Genomic DNA, 26,312 nt, shown 5'->3' with positions numbered 1-26,312 from the left:
AACCCAGAACAATATAAAATTATTCCATAACAGTCCATGGAAATAGAAAATATAGTACAACATGTATAGTACAACAACTCCAGGAACTCACTCTGCAGGTGGGGGAGATATAGGAGAGGTGGAGGACGAACTCAGCCTGGGTATCTATTGTTTTGTGTAGTCTGGAAGATGAGTGGATGACGGGGTGGGTGCAGTTTTCTCTGTGGTGGGGTTGGGTGGTGGGGCCGGGCGGCACTGCTGAACTGGGCCCCGGTCCGGATGGGCCTGGGCCCCCTTGCCCTGGTGGGTTGAAGAGTATGGGGGTGCCTACTGGTGTCAGCGAGGGAGCTGGCCCCTCCCTTCCTTCCCTCCCTATCTCCAGCTGCCTCCCTGAAGGAGGAGTTGGCCGTCTGATTGGGATCTGGAATGTGGGGCCTCCCTGCTGCTGCAGAGTCGGGGCGGTCTGCTTCTCTCCACCCCAGGGAGGAGGGTAACACTACTTGGGTTTGGGTGCAGTTTCCCCCTCCAGGGGCAAGGGTACCTAGACCTGGGGCTTAGAGTACGCTTGGGGAGTGTGATTGTGTGTACAGTGTCTCTCTATGTCTGTCTCCACGTTGGGTGAGTGCTGAGTAATTGCATATGAGAGCATGAGGGTGGGAATGGATGTTTGTATCTGTGTGTGCCTGTTTGTCTGTGTCTATATGTCAGGTTGGGTATCAGACGCCACCTCTCTAGGAACATCTCAGGCCCTCCAAGGTATGGAGGCCTATCTCCCCCCACCACTTCCCCTGCCAGTGGCAGGCGCCCTCAGACATCGGTGCGTTGGTGGGTTTTGTGTCTGGGGATGGGCGTCCAGGTACACACCGGCTCACTCCTGGTGGCTGCTTGTCGGGTCCTGGAGCCAAAGGTGAATCAAATAGACCAATACAGCAAGGCTGGGATGGTCTATTTGGTAAAGTAAATCTGTTGGGCATCTTTCTTTGCCTTTAGACAATAATTCTGATGGCAAAAGAACCAAACGGCACAGGCGGGGGGGATTTTATTGTCAAGTAGTGAAACTGCAGCAGTTAATCTGTTCAATAAAGTTTCCCTGGAAGCTCAAATCTTGGCTGGTTTAATAAGGAAAGAGAGCTAGCCAGCCACTGTGCTCATTACACACAGACAGAGGAAAGTTCAGTTTCTTCTTTTCCAAACCAAAATAATACATCAGTCTGAAAATTGTTGTTTACATGTGCAAAAGAATCAGCTAAATGGAGATGCCAGTCTATGTTAAACCAAATCTGATCAGGTTTAAATATTACAACTTTTGAATTCACAGTAAACAGAATTGAATTGATTTGAAATGTTCTCATATTATGAGATGCTTTGTCTTTCTGTAACATGGTGTGGCATTTTATATATTTTTGGTATTTCTTAAGGAACAGTTTCTTTCTGATTTAATAGATATTAATAGAAAATAGAAAAACAGCAAATTCATGCAAAAAATGAGACCAGTTTTCCCATCTCTAAAGAACACCACTCATTCCTGTTAATACAGTTTTATTAGCCTTCATGTGAAGGACTGAAATACATTCATATCCTTTTATCTCACAACATCTGCTTTTGCTCAACAATCCAGGCGTTAAGGATCATGACATCTGCTAGTGGTGGCTGAAAAATGATCCTTCTGCTTGCCGCAGGCATCCACTTTAACCTCCTAGGACCTGGCGTCCACATATGTGGACATCACATTTTGGGTTATTTAGACCAAAATTGAGTATTTTGGTCTACAAGCGCCTGATATCCACTTACGAGGACATTATACTGCTACTGTTCTATCGAAATTTTAAATGAATATCCTCATATGTGGCTCTCATTTTTCTTAGAAACAAAAATTAGGTAAAAAAAAAAATATATATATATGGTAATTCTTTGTTTTTACATTCATCGGGTTCCAATATGAGCAAATATCAAAGAGAAATTAAAAATGCATGCGATGGAAGAGTTTGGGTCTTAGGAGAAGCCCTGCTTAAGCCCTCTCTCACTGGCGACTGACAGCACACAGCTTATGGGATGAAGGAGGGGTGGTGAATCCCACAGCTGGTGTGAGATCCAGTTCATCCTCTGTAATTCCAGGTGTAGGAGTGAAGCAAAAGCGCTGAACAAGGGAGGTGAAGAAGAGGAAGAGCTCCATCTTAGCCAGACCTTCTCCAAGACACATCCTGTAACCTGCAAATGCAAAGAGTTTACGCTTATTTAAACAAGTCATGTCTGTGCAAGTGCAAATTTTCTTAACAAAAGCCTGATAAAGTTGTCATACCTGCAGAAAAGGGCATGAAGGCATCTCTCCTGACAAATTTACCTTCCTTATCCAGGAAATGAGAAGGGTTAAAAGTGTGTGGGCTCTCCCATTCACTCTCATCATACAGGACAGAAGTAAGAAGGGGAAATACAATAGTTCCCTGTAGGCAAAAGAGCACATTTATCATAGATGTGCGATTCAAGTTATCAGAGGTGAATCAAAATGTCAAATAAAGGGTATTTTTTGTGGATGAGCAGTTGACCTTTTTGATAAAGTATCCCTGGAAGGTGACATCTCGGCTAGTTTGGTGAGGAAGACATACAGGTAGAATATTAGCCAGTCTCTGGATCTCGTGAATGACTGCATCAGTGTACGGCAGGTTTTTCCTATCATCAGCACTGACTTTTCGGCTTCCCACTACATGTCTCAGCTCCTCATGGACCTGCTCTGTAGACACAAAATAAATAGAAAGGTTTTGTCTGGATTCATTTTACCACATATTACCAATGATCACTTTATATTATAAACACAAAACCCTTACAATATTGCAGAGCAAAACCCAAAGATCAGACCATCCACTATGAACAAGTTATTGGTGGTAGTGGGGAGAAAGAACTCCCTTTTAACAGGAAGAGGTCTCTAGGAGACACAAGCTCAGAGTGGGACAGTCAAATTCTCCATCATGAGTACAAACAGAGTTCAGGAGCAGACTGCCCTATTACAGTGGCTTGCAAAAGTATTTGGCCCCCTTGAACTTTTCCACATTTTGTCACATTACAGCCACAAACATGAATCAATTTTATTGGAATTCCACATGAAAGACCAATACAAAGTGGTGTACACGTGAGACGTAGAACAAAAATCATACATGATTCCAAACATTTTTTACAAATAAATAACTGAAAAGTGGGGTGTGCGTAATTATTCAGCTCCCTGAATCAATACGTTGTAGAACCACCTTTTGCTGCAATTACAGCTGCCAGTCTTTTAGGATATGTCTCTACCAGCTTTGCACATCTAGAGACTGAAATCCTTGCCCATTCTTCTTTGCAAAACAGCTCCAGCTCAGTCAGATTAGATGGACAGCGTTTGTGAACAGCAGTTTTCAGATCTTGCCACAGATTCTCGATTGGATTTAGATCTGGACTTTGACTGGGCCATTCTAACACATGGATATGTTTTGTTTTAAACCATTCCATTGTTGCCCTGGCTTTATGTTTAGGGTCGTTGTCCTGCTGGACGGTGAACCTTCGCCCCAGTCTCAAGTCTTTTGCAGACTCCAAGAGGTTTTCTTCCAAGATTGCCCTGTATTTGGCTACATCCATCTTCCCATCAACTCTGACCAGCTTCCCTGTCCCTGCTGAAGAGAAGCACCCCCAGAGCATGATGCTGCCACCACCATATTTGACAGTGGGGATGGTGTGTTCAGAGAGATGTGCAGTGTTAGTTTTCCGGCACACATAGCGTTTTGCATTTTGGCCAAAAAGTTCCATTTCTGATCAGCGCTCTCCTTGTTCGGCTTGTGAGTTTAGGTGGACAGCCTTGTCTTGGTAGGTTTGCAGTTGTGCCATACTCCTTCCATTTCTGAATGATCACTTGAACAGTGCTCCATGGGATGTTCAAGGCTTGGGAAATCTTTTTGTAGCCTAAGCCTGCTTTAAATTTCTCAGTAACTTTATCCCTTCATGGTGTTGTTGCTCCCAATATTCTCTTAGACAACCTCTGAGGCCGTCACAGAGCAGCTGTATTTGTACTGACATTAGATTACATGTGTGATTTTCGTTCCACTTCTCACGTGTACACCACTTTGTGTTGGTCTTTCATGTGGAATTCCACTAAAATTGATTCATGTTTGTGGCTGTAATGTGACAAAATGTGGGAAAGTTCAAGGGGTCCGAAAACTTTTGCAAGCCACTGTATGTGCTTTACCTGTTTCTTTACCTCCACCCACTCCTGAACACGCCTGAAGAAATCAAGCATCTGTGAGGCACTTTGCAATCTGCTGACAACTATCCAAGCTGGGACCTGACTTTCAATTTTCACCTGAGTGCGGTCTAACCGCAGTAGCAATCTCCTCATCGTCTCTGTAAAAAACTCTCATTTTCTCTTCACAAAGATTTCTAACTCATATTTCCTCTGTTAAGGACGTCCCAGTGGAGTGTACGGGAGAGAGTTTTGTGTGGCTGAAGAGGAGGAATTTGTTTCAGCTCTGGAAGTTTGGAATCACCTCCCTTGTTGGACTTTGTAAATAAGAGACTCTTGAACTGTGAATGGCTAAAACACTTTGTAAATACCACAATTCACCGTCACTGTAAATGAAATCACTTAACTTGCACAAGTTCTGCGTTTGAGTGCGGCCCAACACATTATGATAGTCCCAATATAGAAAAACCGGGTGTTTTTTTTCCCCCCACTAAGAAGAATTTAAATTTGAAATCAGGATCTGTAAAGGCTGAAAAAGACTCAAGAGCTGTATGTTTGTCAAAGCAGGCTCCAATAAACATTTACTGAAAGTTTAACAAAAGATTTCATATCAGAAATGTATTATCTTTTTACAACCTCTTAACTGAAGAGTTTATACTATAAGGTAAATGCATAGAACAAAGACTGAAGAAACTGAAATACTGCCAGAGGAACGGAAATCAGTGGATACTTACTGCTAACCCCAGCTCCTTTTTCTCTCATTGCCAGATTGTTGACTTCTCAGTGCTCAGGCCACTTAGGTTTTCCAGGTAAGTAAGCTAAAAGGCTAGCAACCAACCTCATTCTTAAGGACACCTGCCTGTTCCACTCTCACACTGTTGGAAGCTTAAGTTTTAGCTCTAGGAAACCCTAACCCTCCACCTACTGGAAAGGAAATGAAGTTCTAGAAAATTATCCATAGTTTTTGAGTGGTGTGTTTGGTCCTGTTGTTGAGTTCCTTGTTGTACTTACCTGAGCTGAACATTAAACTTTAACCAACACTATCCTGCCATTAAGTCTGTGTAGTATGGAAACCATAAGACAAAGAGCTGTGGCTAAACCAAAACTCCTGCATGCATGAAATACCTTGATGAAATGTATTTTTTTGCCTTTGTCGATATCTATTTAGAAAATATTCAGTTTTCTAATGGCTGAGGGGCTTTATGAAAACAGAAATAAAATTTCTGGAGGAGAGTTCTGCCTCCTTACCCTGTATGTGTGGATATTTAGCCATTAACAGCAAACCCCATCTCAGTGTGGCTGCTGTGGTGTCAGTACCAGCAACAAACAGGTCAATCACTGTGAATATCAAGTTCTCCTCACTGTAGTGAGAGTCGTCAATTCCAAATTCCTAAAAAAAGAAAAAGAAAAGGTATAATAACAAAACTAAAACACTGTTTTGAACACTGAGCCACTTTTTAAAATGTTAGAAAAGACAAAACATGCCGTCTTACTTCCTCTTTATGCTTCCAAATCAAAAAACAGTCCACAAACCCTTGGCACATGTCAGGGTCCAGTGTCTCTTTCAGGTACGTAATTAAATACTTTACATCTCTGATGGTCGTCTCAACATTTTTTAACACCACCTGATGGTTTTTAATCCATCTGAACAGCCGGGGAAACATGTTATGAAGCTGTAAAATTAAACAGTAACAAAGTAAAGATTCAAGTAATACTTTCATTTTTACAGAAGCACCATCGTTATGCATTGTTTTACGTATACATTTGGTATTTTCCATATCTTTGTGACCACTTTATGCTTTCAATCACTATTTTAGATTTTGCCTTCCCATCATGAAATGTGAATATTTTTTGTTTGGCTCAATGGACAACAGTAAAACAGTAAAAAACTGATATACAGACAGAGTCTGCTTCAACATAAAATCAGATTTTTACCATTCAGTTTATGCCACACAGGTAACAATAGTCACTGTTAACATTTTATGTCATTCTTTTTTTTTTAAAAGAGAGTAAAAAAAAGGGGGGGTATGAAAAAGCAAACCTGGACTGATGCAGAACCTGTGACACATGTGGCATGATTGGCTCGCTTCACCATTTTTGTGAATATCGGTTCATTGTAATCAAATCTACATCCGTACACAACGGAAAAGATAATATTGGCTGTTGCATAATTTATTGGAAGTGCTGTATCAAATGGTTCTCCTGTAACCCAACATGTGGACAAGATTAAGACATTAATAATTAATTCTAATAGCATTAAAACAAACCTCAGCAAAATTAAATTGGTCTTTGTTTTAACACTGCGTATACATGCTATCTCCATACCTTTATGCTCTTCGATCACTTGAATGAGATAGCTACACTCTGCCAAGATTTTATGAGAAAGTCTTTTGCCGAAGTCTTTGAGGGTGGTGAGGGCAAAATATCTCAGCTCTTTCCATGATTCTCCATTTGCAAACAAAATCCCTACAAGACATAAAATTTTACAACAGGAGGTTGTGCCACATTGAGTCGTCAATGTAAAATATACATAAAAGATAATTACAAAATAAATATATAACGCTTCAAACCACCTCAACCAACCACTGATTCTGAGTTGGATAAGCAAGGGAAAGTGACTTTAGCTGGTAATATAACATGCTAATGTGTGTTAAATGTAAAATCCACAAAGTAAAACATTGATAAAGGGATTTGCTGTTGAGCGATCTGTCAGGTCAGTGAGAGTGAAGGGGGCTGTTGCTCAATCTGATCTTAACCAAGCAAAACAGCAAAGATCAGAGCAAAAAAATAAAATAAAATCAGCATTTCTTCAAAAAGAAAATCATCTGTTTTTAAGGTTTTCAACCGTAATTCTACGGGTCTTTAATTTTTTATTTCAGAGTCATTTTATCACTTTTGATCTGACGTTTCCATCTGTGTCATTGGTGAAATGTTATTATAAAGCCAACTATCAACTGAACTCAAAGTACAACACAATGTTGTCACAAACAGCAGAACTTACTCTCATGGCAGACATCGAGAACAAAGGAATATGCACCACTAAACCTTTAAAATATTATTTTGAAATATTATTTTTCTGATTGAAAAGAAACCTGGACTTCAAGATATTGGTCAGCTGTTGCAAAACATGAGGAAACATGCTGTTAATTGTGTAGCCTGTTTCGATCATGTTTTCTTATATCTCTAGTGATCACAAATAACAAAACCTGCAATTTCCCTGGGCTAACACAGATTTATGAACATGAAATTAAACTTAATAAACCACAATATAAAAGAATCATACCATGACCTCGGTTTATATCATTAAGTATCGGGGAGATGTTGCGCTCTCCAAACTCCTCTGCATAGTTGACCAGTGCCTCTCTGACTGTCTCATATCCAGCCAGGACCACGACTTTGTTGGTTCCAAAGTAAAGAGTAAATACAGAGCCATATTCCTTTGAAAGCTGGAAGAATCATTCAAAATAATAATAATTAAATAGCATGTTACGTTCCCCTAACATTTCACAGGAGACCCTGCTAGGGCCATAACATAGCATTAGGTATTGTAATATGTTTAAACTGGCTTCTTTTGATTCAGATCTTGAGAAGAGTTACCTTACCTCACACAGAGTTTTGTGGGGTCTCTTGGGATCTAATTGCAACAGGTTACCAAGCAGGGGCAGAGGTCTCGGTCCTGGGGCTTCATACATACAAAGTTAATTTAAAGACAAGGACTTTAATGAGCCAAGGCTGACATAAATGTGTTTTATCTACTTTCTAATCCATTTATCATAAATGTAACAAAGTGTTTAGAAAGTTAGCACATACATGTAACTTTTCTTCTTTTTTATGCATCCATCTATAGAACGCTGCATGTTATATTCTAAATCTGCCTGTTCTCTTTCAGAAACCTGCCTGCAGAAAATGAACCTAAAGTATGTAATGCAAGGATGTAATCACTTTCAAGATGGAGAAAGCATAAAGTTTGACTTTAAGTGACAGTTATGGACACTTAATATGATAAGGAGATTTTGCAGGTCATTAATCAATGTATAAAACTACAATAAAATGTACTTTTAGTGACACAGGACACAAACATGGAAGCAAGATCTATAATTATGATTATTTATAATAATCATTGCACTAATAAATCATTGCAATTTCTTTAACCATAAAGAATAACTAAATCCATCAGGACAATATCACATCAATGCACTGAACTCACTATGTTATCCCTCTAACAGCCTCCACATGTTCTCACTGTAATTTCCCCCTCATGAATGAATTTATGCTGCACTAATTTGAATGTGTCCCTCCAGAGATTTATAATTGCGAAACCGGTTCACCTTGTACACGCTGACTCCACAGACAAGGTACGAAAATATATCAGGCTACGTCAATAGCGGTAGGTCGTCAGGGTTTCTACTCCACGGCCGTATTTCATACAGTTCCACATTTCCAATGTACGCTATTTTCTGCAAGTACCGTCTCTTTGCATCCGGACGCAACCTGTCTCTGTACCGTCCCTTTTCTTTTAAACTGCTTTTAAGCATGTTTCTAGCAACCGTCCTTCCAGCACAGTGTGTTTGCTTTGATTCGTGACCCAGATATATGGCGCCGCGCTCCCACAATACATTGCGGCATTATGTCAACTCCAAAGCCCTACCGTTGAGTCCCTTCCAGTATTTCAGACAATCCCTTTCCGTCAAGAGCCACTTGTTAATTTGTTGCGGACTTGTGATTTGCACTTCCCAGCCACTGTAAGGAACACTATCAGACACTCTGATCGATGTCAATAAACATGTGCGCACTTAGTGCAGACTTCCCCAAGCTATAGTGGAAACTATCAAAAAGAAAAAGAGATCCTAATAGAACAAAGATTCATGTTCCAAGCCATCAAGTATTTCACTTGAGGAAACTTTTATCCTCTCCAAAATCACCTGGGTTATTTGGTGGATTCTTAAGAATTTGCTAAACAAAAGACTTGCCTTATAGAAAGGGGCCCATTTTAAGGCATACCGAGACACAAAGTCTGAAAGAATATGTATCCCCTGCAACTTTTAGAAGGAAAGACTAATCTTCTCCAAAATCATCCATATTCGGTGCTTCCCCCTCTTCTTTGTGCTTCCAAGAATGGGATCACAATTTCTTCACGACACCTTACTTATGTCTGTGAAGGTTCTCAGTCATCCAGGTCATCGTAGTCAAAGGAGCTTGCAAAGAAAAGCGTCTGGACTTCTTTAAGTTACTTGAAGACGTTTCACCTCTCATCCGAGAAGCTTCTTCAGTTCTAAGGTCAAATGGTGGAGAGTCTGAACTTACGTCTGAACAGACTTAACAATGTGGTGTATGCTGTACAGTGCAGCGAGGAATGCCCAGACCTCTACATTGGAGAGACCAAACAGCCACTTCACAAGCGCATGGCACAACACAGAAGAGCCACCTCCACAGGACAAGACTCAGCAGTCCATCTGCATCTTAAGGATAAAGGACACTCTTTCGAGGATGCCAATGTTCACATTTTGGACAGAGAGGACAGATGGTTTGAAAGAGGAGTGAAAGAAGCCATCTATGTCCACTGTGAGCGACCATCTTTGAACAGAGGCGGGGGTTTACGACACCAACTCTCTGCCATCTATAATCCAGTTTTGAGATCCCTTCCCAGACGCCTTAACGCCCACTCACATCCTGGGCCATCTGATCCCAGGAATTCGCATGATAAGGTGGGGCCAGGTTTCACAATGAACACACCCGAAACTCTGGCTGATTGGGACCCACACCCAGTTTCACACCTTGGCTCAGGCGATTAGAGGATCATCAGGGGGTCCTTTTGTCCCTCTGTGGGGGGTTACTCCCACTAGGTTTATATCTGGGACTCTCCACCATTTGACCTTAGAACTGAAGAAGCTTCTCGGATGAGAGGTGAAACGTCTTCAAGTAACTTAAAGAAGTCCAGACGCTTTTCTTTGCAAGCTCCTTTGACGACGCCTTACTTACTTTAACCTCACTTTCACCATTGCACTTTAGTACAGAAAAAGAAACTTATTTTCTTTGTGGGTGTGTTTCGGTGCAAATGGGAAGGAGTTATAGTTCTTAGTTATAGTTTATAGGCTGTGATAAGTGCTGTTATGAATTTTCAATTAATTGTATTACAACCATCATATGACTCCCTGAGCAAGTGCTTTGGCAACAGTAGGAAGGAAAAACCCGCTTTTAACAGGAAGAACAACTAATGTGGTCAAGGATGTTACCTGGGTATTAACTACTAAACATAGACACAGCATAGGTAAATTTAAAAAAAGAAATTAAAAGGTTGCACCAATGGAAAAGGTAAAGCCTTTAAAAAATTACTGTCTAAAAAACAAAACAAATTCTAACTAAAGTCTGGTCAACCATAAATCTGACTGTTAATGGCTTGGACTGTGAGTGTTCATTATAGAGCTTAGTTTCCTCCAAAGGTTTGTTGCACTAAAATAGCTGGCTAAGCAGATTTAAATATTGAATAAATTAGAGTACAATGTAAGAATACCTATCTAAACCTGATCCAACATGCTGTATTTTTACATGCCATTTGTAGTATCTTCACTGTTTTGGTAAAAGTGTGTCTTCTTTATGTTCATGATGTGTTTCACTGCGTGCAAAAAGCAAACTGAAAAGCTAAAGACTTTCGTTTATTGCCATTTTAGATCCGTTATTGAAAATGCACAATTCCAAATGTATCTGCAGAAAACAACATTTTTCACAATTCTCCTGCAATTGAAAGAATAAACCTCTAACAAATTACTCTCTAAAAAATAACAGTGAAAAACAAAAATACTGATATGATCTGTTAATCATTCAAACAAAGTTCTGGTTGGTAATCAAAAATTTGAATGACTCCACTCATTCTGTCAATTATACTTTGATTTTACTTGTTAGAAGTGACTGGCATCGGTCGGCCTGCCCGTGATGTTGTGTTCTCGGAATTTCGAGGGTTAATCACCACCTGGGACGAGGGTTATTGGAGGACACGGGGTGTTTATTCTCTACTCGGGCACGGACGAAAAGAAGAGGAGAAAACCACCCACTCAACTTTCATTGTACCTGGATCAGCTGTTCACTGTTTTTACCACTTTGTAAATAAACCACACTGTTTATTCTTAAAGAGCAGTGTGTTCTTCACTTTTCACAGTACAACAAACTAACCTGTTTATCCTGCACTAACGTACAGCAAGGAAATACAGCAGCTGGACCTTTAGCTAGCAACACACTTTGAGACAAACTGCACACAAACACTTTGTGTGTTTGTGATGTTTGTTGAGCTGAGAGGAAAGCTGCACTGGAAATTAACTGACACTTAAAAACAATCACTTTTAATCCCTGACTTTGACACATGTCATCTTTTTTTATCCACTGGTGATTAATAAACAAACAAAGGTCTGCAGTCTCCAAAAGTTGATTCTGTTTATCTGAAAGTAGCGTTTTCAGTGGGAGAAACGTTTCGTCTCTCATCCAAGTGACTTCTTCAGTGTCAGCTGACTGCAGGTTTCTCCAATCTAATTAACAGTACATTTGCATAATGACTGAAACCAGCCCAGTGAAGGAACAATGGGCTGGGAGGTCCACAGTGACAAGATAATAACGAGATAATGATTCCCCCCAAATGCATTATAGCCAAAGTAATGAGCCTGTTTTGAAAACGTAATAAGTAGAAAGTACAGATATTTGCTTGAAACTGTAGGGAGTAAAACTAAAAAGTAGTCAGAAAAATCTGTTCCCTTGACATCTGCCTTTGCCCGTTGTTCAGAATGCTGACATCTGTTTGATGCTATTGCTTATGCTATTGTCACAAGTAAATGCTATAATGTCAAGTTCCATGTGTCTCTCACTGGCGACTGACAGCACACAGCATATGAGATGAAGGAGGGGTGGTGAATCCCAGAGCTGGTGTGAGATCCAGTTCATCCTCTGTGATTCCAGGTGGAGGAGTGAAACGAAAGCGCTGAATGAGGGAGGTGAAGAAGAGGAAGAGCTCCATCTTAGCCAGACCTTCTCCGAGACACATCCTGCGACCTGCAAGAGCAGTTTACACTCATTTAAATCCAATCACGTCTGTGGAAGTGTACATTTTATCAAAGTTGTCATACCTGCAGAAAAGGGCATGAAGGCATCTCTCCTGACAAATTGACCCTTTTTGTCCAGAAAATGTGAAGGGTTAAAAGTGTGTGGGCTCTCCCATTCACTCTCATCATACAGGACAGAGGTGAGAAGGGGAAACACAATAGTTCCCTGTGGGAAACAGAAGATTTCTCATGTAGATGTACATCTACAGAACTAGTTCAGGTTATCAGAAGTGAATCAAGATGTTAAAATATATTTAGGTACAGCAGCTGACCTTTTTGATAAAGTATCCCTTGAAAGTGACATCTTGGCTAGTTTGGTGAGGAAGAGAAATGGGAGCAATATTCGCCAGTCTCTGAGTCTCGTGAATGACTGCATCAGTGTACGGCAGGTTTTTCCGGTCATCTACACAAACTTGTCGGCTTCCTACTACCTGGCTCAGCTCCTCGTGGACCTGCTCTGCAGAGACAAAATAAAGAAACGCATTTGTCCACATTAGTTTTAACAGATCTGCTAAAATGTGTAAAAAAAAAAAATTTAAATCCAAAATATACACAGAATATTGTTATGGTGCACATTGTTTGCATCTGACAGGTGTATTTATTTACCACTGACTGGTAGTAACAAAGACAAAACTCCTAATTTTTTGCCTTATCTCTCTGATATCACATGCTGACATGTCAGTAAACCCATAACTGAAGTCCTTGGTCTTGTACCCCAACAGGACACTGAACTCTATTTATGTGTTATTACCATGCATAATGAGACTTGCATGTCTTGTCCAGTTCCTTACCCTGTATGTGTGGGTATTTAGCCATTAACAGCAAACCCCATCTCAGTGTGGCTGCTGTGGTGTCAGTGCCAGCAGCAAACAGGTTGCTCACTGTGAATGTCAAGTTCTCCTCATTGTAGTGAGTATCCAAAACACAGGAGTCCTAAAAGAAATAACACTCACATTGCTTATTGATATCAAACCTAAAGTGTAAATAATATTATCATAATTTAAAAAAAACAAAAAAAACAACACACAGTCTTACTTCTTCTTTCTGTTTCCGAATCAGAAAACAGTCCACAAGCCCTCGGCACAGTCCAGGCTCCAGAGTCTCTTTCAGATGCTTAATTAAATTCTTTATATCTGTGACAGCCATCTCAACATTTTTTAACATCACCTGGCGATTTTTTATCCAACCGAACAGCCGAGGAAACATGTTAAAAAGCTGCAGGAGAAAAACAGTAAAACAAAGCTTATTCCAAGTAAATACACGTAATTATCAGAAATAAAATGAAATACACTTTACTTTGTCATATGACACAGTTTACATACTTAAAAATGTCAATATAGTATTATTACACAATTTTTCACTAAATCCTGGTTTTCATTTTTGTGAAAGCACCAATGACTTAACTTATTTCAGAATTTCTCTCACAGAAATCATTGAAATCACAATTAACAAAGTTACTGTTGCTGTGCATCTAACGATATCTAATATTTTCAGGTAGCGTTACCATGTATTCTCTTAATGACTGTGAGTGCATATTGTGTCATATACAGTGGGGCAAAAAAGTATTTAGTCAGCCACCGATTGTGCAAGTTCCCCCACTTAAAATGATGACAGAGGTCAGTAATTTGCACCAGAGGTACACTTCAACTGTGAGAGACAGAATGTGAAAAAAAAATCCATGAATTCACATGGTAGGATTTGTAAAGAATTTATTCGTAAATCAGGGTGGAAAATAAGTATTTGGTCACCTCAAACAAGGAAAATCTCTGGCTCTCACAGACCTGTAACGTCTTCTGTAAGAAGCTTTTCTGTCCCCCACTCGTTACCTGTATGAATGGCACCAGTTTGAACTCATCATCTGTATAAAAGACACTTGTCCACAGCCTCAAACAGTCAGACTCCAAACTCCGCCATGGCCAAGACCAAAGAGCTTTCGAAGGACACCAGGAAAAGTATTGTAGACCTGCACCAGACTGGGAAGAGTGAATCTGCAATAGGCAAGCAGCTTGGTGTGAAAAAATCAACTGTGGGAGCAATCATCAGAAAATGGAAGACATACAAGACCACTGATAATCTCCCTCGATCTGGGGCTCCACGCAAGATCTCATCCCGTGGGGTCAAAATGATCATGAGAACGGTGAGCAAAGATCCCAGAACCACACGGGGGGACCTGGTGAATGATCTGCAGAGAGCTGCGACCAAAGTAACAAAGGTCACCATCAGTAACACACTACAACGGCAGGGAATCAAATCCCGCAGTGCCAGACGTGTTCCGCTGCTGAAGCCAGTGCATGTCCAGGCCCGTCTGAAGTTTGCCAGAGAGCACATGGATGATACAGCAGAGGATTGGGAGAATGTCATGTGGTCAGATGAAACCAAAGTAGAACTTTTTGGTATAAACCCAACTCGTCGTGTTTGGAGGAAGAAGAATACTGAGTTGCATCCCAAGAACACCATACCTACTGTGAAGCATGGGGGTGGAAACATCATGCTATGGGGCTGTTTTTCTGCCAAGGGGACAGGACGACTGATCCGTGTTAAGGACAGAATGAATGGGGCCATGTATCGTGAGATTTTGAGCCAAAACCTCCTTCCATCAGTGAGAACTTTGAAGATGAAACGAGGCTGGGTCTTCCAACATGACAATGATCCAAAACACACCGCCTGGGCAACAAAGGAGTGGCTCCGTAAGAAGCATTTGAAAGTCCTGGAGTGGCCTAGCCAGTCTCCAGACCTCAACCCCATAGAAAATCTGTGGCGGGAGTTGAAAGTCCATGTTGCTCGGCGACAGCCCCAAAACATCACTGCTCTCGAGAAGATCTGCATGGAGGAATGGGCCAAAATACCAGCTACTGTGTGTGCAAACCTGGTAAAGACCTATAGTAAACGTTTGACCTCTGTTATTGCCAACAAAGGTTATGTTACAAAGTATTGAGTTGTATTTTTGTTATTGACCAAATACTTATTTTCCACCCTGATTTACAAATAAATTCTTTACAAATCCTACCATGTGGATTCATGGATTTTTTTTTCACATTCTGTCTCTCACAGTTGAAGTGTACCTCTGGTGCAAATTACTGACCTCTGTCATCATTTTAGGTGGGGGAACTTGCACAATCGGTGGCTGACTAAATACTTTTTTGCCCCACTGTATACATTTTATTGTATCTCATGATTAAGAATTACTCTCTTTGGCTCAATGAGCAACAAACAAATTTATAAAATAAGAAGAAAAAAGATTGTGAAAAAGCAAACAGTCAGATTTCCAATGCACCACAGAGCCACATTTGCAAAACACATGGCCAAACAGCGGGAGCAGCAGGAAGAACTGCAGAATCGAATCGAGCGTAGGATGGATTGAGAACCTGGCAGCTCGGATCTGGTCCCGGCCGCCACCCCAACTGGCGTTCCCCGAAGCCGTGGAAGTGGAGGAGGTCCTGACTGTTCCGGTGCCCGTCGTCGGGTGGGAGCGGCTGGTGCCTGGCAGCCTTATACGTGTAGTAGAAATCAGGTCATGAGGCCTGTTTGTTGTTGCTAATTTAAGCTGCTTTTATAAGATTTTATAGTTTCACAGGATGTTCTACTTCCATATATGAATGTATGTGATTGTCATTGTAGCAGGTTGAAAAAGCTACATGTTTATTTTTGTAAGAAAACGGGATCGTCTAGTGGTGACGTGTGTGCCAAACGACCAGAACTGGTGTCCAAAGTCTCAGGGAAGGCTGCATTGAGTGCGTCATCCAGGGAGCCCAGGTCACAGTCAAAACGTCAAGATGGCCACTGTTACCCCACGGCGGTTGTTGATAGTAAAGATCCAGAAAAGACTTTGTGATTTGAGTGTGAGCCAGCTGCGCACTGTTGTTTCTTCAGTGGAGGATGGCAGTATGACTCGCAATCTTGATGGCTTAAGTCAGGGGTGTCAAACTCAAATACACAGTGGGCCAAAATTCAAAACTGGAACAAGGTCGCGGGCTAACATTAATATTTATTGAAAAAAAATCTTCCTCCAGATTTAAGAATGAATCTCTTCTTATGGACTCAAACAAGTTTTGCTGAAAAACTGAATATGGAACGAGCAAAGCTTAATACTAAACAATATATATATTAGCTGTATAATACCAGTAGGCCAGCTCTAATAATAATTTGGTATGGCTTCGCGGGCCAAATGTAATTAGGCTGCGGGCCAAATTTGGCCCGCGGGCCAGAGTTTGACACCTATGGCTTAAGTGAACCAGAACTGTATGACCTGATCGTTGAGTACATCAGAGGTGAAAAGTTAAGAGCGTTGGAGGATGAAGGTATGGCCCAGCTCTTGCTCCTCGACGACATCGAGAGTGACCTGCTGTCAACGGACGTCGGAGGGGCTGGAGATCATCTGGCCGTGCCGCTTGAGATGGAAGATATTCCTAACCAGCAGCAGGAGTGCCCTACTTGACCCCACACATCCTGACAGACACCTGGCTATGCCAGCTGACCACATCCCCTAACACAGACTCTCACACACAGCCCATTCTACCGCAGGACAGAGACATCTCCACCTTTCCCTCATCCATGCTAAGAGACACTGATACGCCCACCAAGAACTTCAACATCCCAGCTTCAGTGTCACCGGCGCCTAGTGTTGCTGGGGTTTCCCCTGGCAGGGTGAGTCGTCCGTCCAGAGGATATGACCAAGTTTTGAGTCTCAGTGATGTGGCAGCTTTGTTTCCACGCAGAGAATTCAAGTTGCATGGTGGACAAATTTCAGATCTTGGCTCGGATATGTCCTACAGTAGTCTGTGCAAACAAATTGATGAGGGGTTACAAGAAGGGTTTACTGAGTGTGAAATAATCAGAACCTTGCTAAAGATAATGAAGCCTGGTACTCTCAAGGAAATGTTAACCAACAAAGATGATTTGACAGTTGATGGTTTGAAGAAACTTCTCCGCTCTCATATTCGAGACAAGAATAGCGCTGAACTCTTTCAAGAGCTAAGTAATGCTAAGCAGCAAGACAAAGAGAGTGCACAGCAGTTTTTGTACAGAATTATAGGGTTAAAACAGCGTGTACTATTTGAGTCACGACAGCCTGGTGCAGACTTTAGCTATGACAAAAAGCTTGTGCAGGGCACATTTCTTCACACACTTTATCAAGGGTTCAATGAAAAAAACAACTATGTGAGACAAGACCTCAAACCTTTTCTTAATGACTTGCAGGTTAGTGACGACTTTTTGCTTGAACAGATTACAAAGTCCATCAGCGAGGAAGCTGAGAGACTGAGGCGACTGGGTACAGCATCTAAAATCAGACCTGTGACTGTAAGTGCCGCTCAGCTTGCTAACACGGACTTGACTGAGCAAGCGAAGGTTAACACTGAGCTACAGGCTAACCGTGCAGCTATTAGAGAACTGACTGCCCAAGTGTCTTCATTGACTAGACAGCTAACTAAAGTGGTGAGCCAGACTGATAGTGTGGCATCTGGAGACTCCTGCTCGCCCCTGAACCACCCTCCAACACCTCCAGCTGAGAACCGGGGCAGATGTGGTGATTGTGTACAGCAAGGCAAAGTGAGCTGCCCCCCACTGCTTTGCGTGTGGCCAGCCAGGACACCGGGCTATTGGCTGCCTGCGGCGTAAGGTGTCGGGAAACGGGGTGAGGTCACTGGAGAGGGGCTGCCAGTGACCGAACAAGCCGAGGAGTCCCCAGCACACACCAGTTTTGCTAAGACTTCAAGTGTGGTGAGATCAAATGTACCCAGTCCTGCACCACCAGCGAAACCCACTGCACAGCTTATTGGGAACAGATGTATGGTCTCATGTGCCATCAATGGAGTACCACTTAAGATGCTGCTTGATTCAGGGGCCCAAGTGACTATGGTATCAAGAGCATGGATAGAGAAAAACATCCCCCACATTAAGATCAAGCCACTTGAGTCCCTCCTTTCAGACCAGCCTCTGGAAATAGCGGCAGCTAATGGTACAGACGTTCCATTTGATGGTTGGGCAGACACGGAACTTCAAATTCAGAGTGTGAACTATGGGCATGTCGCCATACAAGTGCCAGTGCTTATCAGTCAGCACAACCTTAACTGTCTTATTTTAGGCAGCAACGTAATAGCTGAAATCCTAAAAACCAATAAAGAACAGAGAGGTGGGGCTGACCTGTCTGCGCTCCTCAAAGAAGCTTTAAGTGTCAGCAGCAGTGCAGTAGATGCTCTAGTTTCAGCACTTCAGATGCCCACCCCTGATGAAATAGATCCTGAGTGTAGTGTGAGAACAGGAAAAAAAGGTGTAATGATTCCTGCAGGACAGATTTGTGAAGTAAAGTGTAGAGTCAGAGAATGGCCAAGAGGTGGCCCACGACTCTTCCAACCAAATCTAGAGAACAGCTGCCCTGAGGGTTTGGAGTTGTTCCCAGCTTTGGTAGATGTCCCCAGTGGGTTGACAAAAATTGTTAAGATTCCCATTCAGAATCCTACCAAACATGACATTTTTCTCTCCAAAAGAACAGTCTTAGGTACATTGGAAGAGGTGACTGAAGTAAAATCTGTCAAGTATCTCTCTGCTGACGCAGGGTCATCAGCCCATACAAATGTAAAAGTGTGTTCAGTTCAGCTAGGTAACGAAAAGCATCAGACAGAAGTCAATGAAGGTCAGAGATGGCATCCACCTGTTGATTTGTCCTACCTGACAGAGGGTAGTTAGAGACATGTTGTATGAACAGTCAGATGTTTTTGCCCAAAGTGACTCTGACATTGGTTGCATCCCAAGCTTGCAGTTGAAAATTAATCTGAAAGACGATACGCCTGTCCAGACATCCTACAATTCGGTCCCCAAACCTTTGTATAAAGAGGTAAAAGAATATGTTCAGAATTTGCTGGACAACGGCTGGATCAGAAAGTCCACATCACCCTACTCATCTCCGGTGGTGTGTGTCCGAAAGAAAGACAAAAGCTTACGCTTGTGTATTGACTTTCGGGGCCTTAACCGTAAAACCATTGCTGACCGCCACCCACTACCACGCATCCAAGACCTGCTGGATAATTTGGGGGGCTATTCATGGTTTTCAATACTCGACCAGGGTAGTGCGTACCACCAGGGCTTTGTTGATGAAAGATCAAGACACCTGACAGCATTCAGCACGCCTTGGGGGTTGTACGAGTGGATCCGCCTCCCATTTGGCCTTACCAACGCCCCAGCAGCATTTCAGAGATGCATGGAGGGGGTCCTTGATGGTCTGAGGGATGAGTGCTGCTCACCATATTTAGAGGATGTGCTTTGCTTTTCCAAGACTTTTCATGACCATGTTGATGATCTGATGCATGTGCTTTGCCGCCTGCGAGAGCATGGTGTGAAGCTACGTCCCAAAAAATGTGAACTGTTTAAGCGTCAGGTCAGGTATGTTGGGCGCTTGGTGACCACTGAAGGTGTCCAGATAGACCCAAAAGATCTCGAAGCAGTGGAACATTTGAGAGACAGAGAGCCAAAGAACATGGGAGAGGTCAGAGCACTCTAGGGTTTCTAGGGTATTACAGGACATTCATTCAGGACTTTTCTAGAATAGCGAGGCCACTGTTTAAGCTTATTGAGAGTCCCAGTGATCCTAGCCTGCAATGTAGCTCAACTAGAGCCAAAATCAAGTTAAAGCGCACAAATGGTGGTCAGCTTCCTTCCAAAACACCAGTGCAATGGACAGCAGAACATCGTACTGTGGTGTCACGTCTGGTGGATATGTTAACCCGTCCACCTGTCCTGGCTTACCCAGATTTCAGTTTGCCCTTCGTTCTACACACAGATGCATCAAATGAAGGCCTGGGGGCTGTGCTTTATCAGCAACAGGGGGAAAAGCTCTGTGTCATTGCTTATGGTTCCAGGACACTCACGCCTGCTGAGAAAAATTACCATCTCCATTCTGGCAAGCTTGAATTCCTTGCCCTGAAGTGGGCAATTTGTGATAAATTTAGGGATTACCTCTACTATGCACCCACTTTCACAGTGTACACAGATAATAATCCCCTCACATACATCTTGAGCACAGCAAAGTTAAACACTGTGGGACATCGGTGGGTGGGTGAATTAGCTGACTTCCATTTCACTGTAAAGTATAGACCAGGCAAGTCCAACGCAGACACTGACACGCTCTCCCGCTATCCATTGCCACTCCAGGAACACCTCATGGAGTATACTGAGACACTGTCCCCAGAAGTGGTTTCTGCAATCTGGCAAGGAGACAAAGCCATGAGAGACGGTGATGTACCATGGGTGGCTGCACTGCACTGTGTTGACGACACACCCCCTGAAGGTGCCCCTGTCATCACCCCAGAAAACATCAGGGCTGCGCAGAGGGAGGACCCCCCTATCTGTGAGGTGATAAATCTGAAAAAGAGTAGATGGAGTCCTAATAGTAAAGATAAGAGACAGCTAGGACAAGAGACACGTAGGCTAGTACATGAATGGAACAGACTTGTACTTGAGGAAGGAATACTGTACAGACAGACTGGACAAAGAAAACAGCTGATTCTACCCAGTAAGCTTAAGCAAACTGTACGGAAACACCTGCATGATGATATGGGACATGTTGGTGCTGACAAAGTCATTCAGTTAGCAAGGGAGAGGTTTTACTGGCCTTTTATGCAGCGTGAAATTGAGGACTATGTCATTCGCCAGTGCCCTTGTATCAAACAGAAACGGCCAAGTGTCCCAGAGAGAGCACCAATGGGCTCGATAACAACCAGTGCCCCCTTTGAACTCATTTCGGTTGACTATTTACATCTAGAACCAAGTAAAGGTGGCTTTGAGTACATTTTAGTCTTGGTAGATCACTTTACCCGTTTTGCCCAAGCTTACCCGACTAAGAATAAATCTGGCAAAACAGCAGCTGAGAAAATCTTTCTTGACTTTATCCCGCGTTTCGGGTACCCTGAAAAGCGGCATCATGACCAAGGCCGGGAGTTTGAGAACAACCTTTTCCAAAGACTCAAACAGCTGGCAGGAATAGGCCACTCTCGAACAACCCCCTACCACCCACAGGGAAATCCTGTTGAGCGTCTAAATAGAACACTTCTACAAATGCTACGGACTCTTCATGAGGAGAAAAGGGCAGAATGGAAGGATCATTTGCCCCATATAGTCCATGCATATAACTGCACAAGACATGAGGCAACAGGCTATTCACCTTTCTTCCTCCTTTATGGAAGAGCCCCACGCTTGCCTGTTGATCTGCTTTTTGATTTAAAACCTGAAAAAGAGTCACAGTCCAGACAGGAGTATGCACAAAAGTGGGCTGCACGCATGCAGGAAGCCTATAAAATTGCTTCAGAAAACAGTGCAAAGTCCTCTGCAAAGGGGAAAAAGCATTATGATCAGCACATCAAAGGCATCGCACTGCAACCAGGAGATCGAGTGCTTGTCAGAAACCTCTCCGAGCAGGGTGGTCCAGGCAAACTCCGTGCCTACTGGGAAAAGAAAATTCACAGAGTTGTTGAGAAGATTGGAGATGGACCTGTATATAGGGTACAATCAGAAACAGGAGACAAAACCTTTCGTGTCCTGCATCGAAACCTCCTGCTGCTTGTGACTGATTTGCCGGTAGAGCAAGATCAGCAGGGACGTCAGAAAAGACAAACACAAAGACTGGGAGAGACAAACCCCAATGAAACAGTGGAACATGAGTCTGATCATTCGGATGAAGAGGAAGGGTACACATACAGCCTGAGAACTATACCTGTGTATCAGTGGAGGAGAGTTAACCCCAAAAGGCCTCAGCCGAGACCACACAGTGAACTGAGAGCTGTAGCTCCTGAGTTTCAGCCAATAAGACACGAAATGGAATCAGTGGAAGTGCAGCAGGGAAGTGCAGTCCCACCAGCTGTATCTACAGAACCAGCAGATTTCCCAATGCCTGTTGTTTCATCACCAACTGTGGAAACCCAGGAGGAACCTGCAACTGAGGATCTTATGGAGGACACAGGGTCGGAGAGCTGTGTGGATAACAGGGACCCTGCCCCAGAGACACCAGAATGGGATGTGCCACCAATACGGAGGTCGACCAGAGCTGTGAAACCGAGAGAGGTTTTTACATATAGCCAAATGGGACAGCCTTCATATCAGCTCTGGAGACCTGGAGCAAACATGATGCTTGCATATGTTCCCTGCCACATGTCACTTTACCCAGCTGTTCCTGACTGTTATTACCTCACACCAGTATGGACATGTTAGACTGGTGACCAAAAGACCTTTTGACATTACTCCTGGAACTAATAGTTTTGACTATTAGACTTTAAAGACTTTGGGCAAACGCCATGAAGTGTGTTAGTTTGGTTCCAGATGTCCGGAGCCATCTCTTAAAGCAGGGGAGAGTGTAGCAGGTTGAAAAAGCTACATGTTTATTTTTGTAAGAAAACCAAATACCCCCTTATTTTTTGTTTATTATTGTGACTTATTTTGACATTGTTATGTGTTGTTATATTGGTTATATTTCATTATGCCAGTAGATGGTGCTCTTGCACTGCTGTGGAACTACCAGAGAGACTAGCTATAGGCTCTGCGTATGCGCAGCTCAGAAATAAATGAGCTCCAGCCTGAGCAAGACGCTAACTTCGGTGTCCTCTCTATTAATCCACAGGTACTGACAAACAAACTTTTATGTTACCGAACTGGTTCTAAATGTCATGTAAGTTGAGTAACAACTGTTCGGCTATATTTTGAGATGAGAGTGATGATGTTGTTTTGTGGTATTTTGTTGTAATGAGTATTAGTGTATCATCGGCATAATGCTTTAATGCTACGTAGCACTATAAGTATATGCTATGACAGTGGCAACCTGCGACTTCCGAAAATGTGTTGTAGTGTTTGTTTTAGTGTTAGCCAAGCAGTACTGAGTACATGTATTAAGGGGAAAGCTTTTTGTTGGTGAAACAATGTTTGCAGTCGTCTGCCGCCATGTTGGTTGCGTTCAGGAGACGCCATGTTCAAAAGTAATAGCGTATATGGCGCGAATGTGGGGAAAGGTTGTGTGAATGTGAGATGGGTTATTTTGGTATGTTGTTATGCTTTGGCCGTGAGTGTTTTGTTTAAGTGTGAGTATGTAAAGTCATTTTGAATTAGTTTGTATTTATTTTGCTTTTGAGAGAATGCTTTTTATAACTTTATTTTTGTTTATGAACTCTGTTATTTTATGGGAAGAATGCATGGTCTAGTGTGATTTGTATTGTGTATATGTGGAGAAATAAATGAGCTCCAGCCTGAGCAAGACGCTAACTTCGATGTCCTCTCTATTAATCCACAGTTTGCTCATATTTGGCTACGCAGTGCTCTCTAGCCTGTGTGCCGCTTGCTGCCGGTCCAGATTCCCCTAGGTCTGGTGCCGGTAACATCATCAAATCTGAATCAGCATGAAAACGGATGCTGATTGCTGTTAAAGCTGTAACAGTATCAATTTATACCTCGATCCTTTGCACAGTGGTAATATTAGTGGATTTAAATCTTATGTGTAATTTATTTTAAAAACAGCGTCAAGTCAAAAAGCCAACCTGGACTGATGCAGAACCTGAGACACATATGGTTTGATTGGCTCGCTTCACCATGTTCTTGAATACAGGGTCACCGTAGTCAAATCTGCTTCCGTACACAATAGAGGAGATAATGTTGGCTGTTGCGTAAGTTATTGGAAGAGCTGTATCAAAAGCATTTCCTGTAAATTGACACACAAGGGGGGGGGGGAATCTAAAATAAATAAATTCGTACACGGGCTAACAGAAATGCACAAAATTTAGAGGTGTGCTAAAAAATTTTAAAAAATCCTTTAAGTTGAAGTTCAGGGTTCAAAACTGCTTCAGCACACAATGTCATCACTTACATGTACACACACTATCGCCATACCTTTATGCTCTTCAATCACTTGAATCAGATAACCACACTCCTCCAGGATTTTATCCTGAGAAAGTCTTTTGCCCATCCCAAAGTTTTTGAGGGTGGTGAGGGCAAAACGTCTCAGCTCTTTCCACGATTCTCCATTTGCAAACAAAATTCCTACAAAACATAAGGTATAATGCATGTCTGCTCCAGCCTAGCAGCCAGAGCCTGACATTCATCAGTTCAGCAGAGGCACAAATGAACAATCAGGCTTGTAGCGCAGACCTTTGTCTGTTTCAGCAGTAGTCTCTGTGACAGAGTTCTCAATTTTGCATTCATGCCTTAACTCAAATAAAGAACTGACAGTATGTGTTTCATGTAATTTTGTATTTCAGCGTGTACTTCTCGGGCTCCACAGCTGAGGTCCTACTTTATCATATTTATCATTTCAAAGTTTGTTTGTTTTTTCCTGTGTTAATTCTCTTTCACATCACCAATCGGGTAAGAGGTCAGATGACTGCTGTCGTTATCAACTCGATATGTCAGTCCAGGATTTCCCAATCATGTGCTGATTATTTCAAACATGGATAAGTCTGAAGGCAGCAGAGTGACGACTTTTACAAAGCAAGAAAAAAAGATAATTACAAAATAAATATAAAGCATCAAACCACCTCAACCAACCACTGATTCTGAGTTGGATAAGCAAGGGAAAGTGACTTTAGCTGGTAATATAACATGCTAATGTGTGTTAAATGTAAAATCCACAAAGTAAAACATTGATAAAGGGATTTGCTGTTGAGCGATCTGTCAGGTCAGTGAGAGTGAAGGGGGCTGTTGCTCAATCTGATCTTAACCAAGCAAAACAGCAAAGATCAGAGCAAAAAAATAAAATAAAATCAGCATTTCTTCAAAAAGAAAATCATCTGTTTTTAAGGTTTTCAACCGTAATTCTACGGGTCTTTAATTTTTTATTTCAGAGTCATTTTATCACTTTTGATCTGACGTTTCCATCTGTGTCATTGGTGAAATGTTATTATAAAGCCAACTATCAACTGAACTCAAAGTACAACACAATGTTGTCACAAACAGCAGAACTTACTCTCATGGCAGACATCGAGAACAAAGGAATATGCACCACTAAACCTTTAAAATATTATTTTGAAATATTATTTTTCTGATTGAAAAGAAACCTGGACTTCAAGATATTGGTCAGCTGTTGCAAAACATGAGGAAACATGCTGTTAATTGTGTAGCCTGTTTCGATCATGTTTTCTTATATCTCTAGTGATCACAAATAACAAAACCTGCAATTTCCCTGGGCTAACACAGATTTATGAACATGAAATTAAACTTAATAAACCACAATATAAAGAATCTTACCATGACCTCGGTTTATATCATTAAGTATCGGGGAGATGTTGCGCTCTCCAAACTCCTCTGCATAGTTGACCAGTGCCTCTCTGACTGTCTCATATCCAGCCAGGACCACGACTTTGTTGGTTCCAAAGTAAAGAGTAAATACAGAGCCATATTCCTTTGAAAGCTGGAAGAATCATTCAAAATAATAATAATTAAATAGCATGTTACGTTCCCCTAACATTTCACAGGAGACCCTGCTAGGGCCATAACATAGCATTAGGTATTGTAATATGTTTAAACTGGCTTCTTTTGATTCAGATCTTGAGAAGAGTTACCTTACCTCACACAGAGTTTTGTGGGGTCTGTTAAGATCTAATTGCAACAGGTTACCAAGCAGGGGCAGAGGTCTCGGTCCTGGGGGTTCATTTCCTTTTTCCTTAGAGATGAAAATGATAGAAACAAGATAAAGTACAAGCAGGAAAACAACGGTTGCCAGCATTGTGGTGGGACTGAACAAAATGAAAAAGATAAAATCCCCAAAATGTTCCATTTGCTCTGATGTTGATGGTTCTCCTCTGTGCTGTCCTTGCAGGTAACACACTTTGCTTTGTGCCAGACTGCAGGGTGGGGGTGGGGGTTTGACTGGCTTTGCAAAAAGTAAACACTGCATGGAAGACAGTTAACTCACTCGACGCCGTTTACTAAAATCAGGCTGTTTTCCAATGGCTGATAAAAAGGCCAGGAAGGCTACCAGAGACTCTGATGTCAATAAACAACTCTCCAAAACCACCTGGGTTATCAGGTATACTCTTTTTTTTTTTTTTTTTTTCTTTTTTCTTTCTCATATTTTTATT

General features: G+C 42.1%; 2 protein-coding genes across 2 annotated transcripts; both read right to left on the bottom strand.

Moving 5' to 3' along the window:
* Nucleotides 1-1,469: 1,469 nt before the first annotated feature.
* On the bottom strand, nucleotides 1,470-8,551 carry LOC146576179 (cytochrome P450 2K1-like; the record flags this gene model as incomplete). The annotated part of the gene is made up of 9 exons (XM_085271262.1): nucleotides 1,470-2,187; nucleotides 2,279-2,420; nucleotides 2,523-2,707; nucleotides 5,432-5,573; nucleotides 5,677-5,856; nucleotides 6,225-6,649; nucleotides 7,467-7,629; nucleotides 7,786-7,865; nucleotides 8,512-8,551. Coding segments are annotated over 9 exons (1,545 nt in total), but the record flags the coding sequence as incomplete, so codon positions are not given.
* Nucleotides 8,552-10,823: 2,272 nt separating this feature from the next.
* LOC146576178 (cytochrome P450 2K1-like) lies at nucleotides 10,824-26,080 on the bottom strand. The gene is made up of 9 exons (XM_085271258.1): nucleotides 25,799-26,080; nucleotides 25,480-25,642; nucleotides 24,127-24,276; nucleotides 23,778-23,938; nucleotides 13,303-13,482; nucleotides 13,059-13,200; nucleotides 12,540-12,724; nucleotides 12,292-12,433; nucleotides 10,824-12,217 (listed from the first exon to the last, which is right to left on the bottom strand). The coding sequence occupies exons 1-9, from the start codon at nucleotides 26,006-26,008 to the stop codon at nucleotides 12,030-12,032; spliced, it is 1,521 nt and encodes a 506-aa protein (XP_085127384.1). The 5' UTR covers nucleotides 26,009-26,080; the 3' UTR covers nucleotides 10,824-12,029.
* Between the last annotated feature and the right edge of the window lie 232 nt (nucleotides 26,081-26,312).

The sequence above is a fragment of the Mchenga conophoros genome, linkage group LG4, assembly GCF_057382185.1.
Source record: "Mchenga conophoros isolate Kocher_MC1m ecotype Shallow Benthic linkage group LG4, M_conophoros_male_GT1.1, whole genome shotgun sequence".
Taxonomy (NCBI): Eukaryota; Metazoa; Chordata; class Actinopteri; order Cichliformes; family Cichlidae; genus Mchenga; species Mchenga conophoros.
This window is presented reverse-complemented; position numbering and strand designations above follow the sequence as displayed.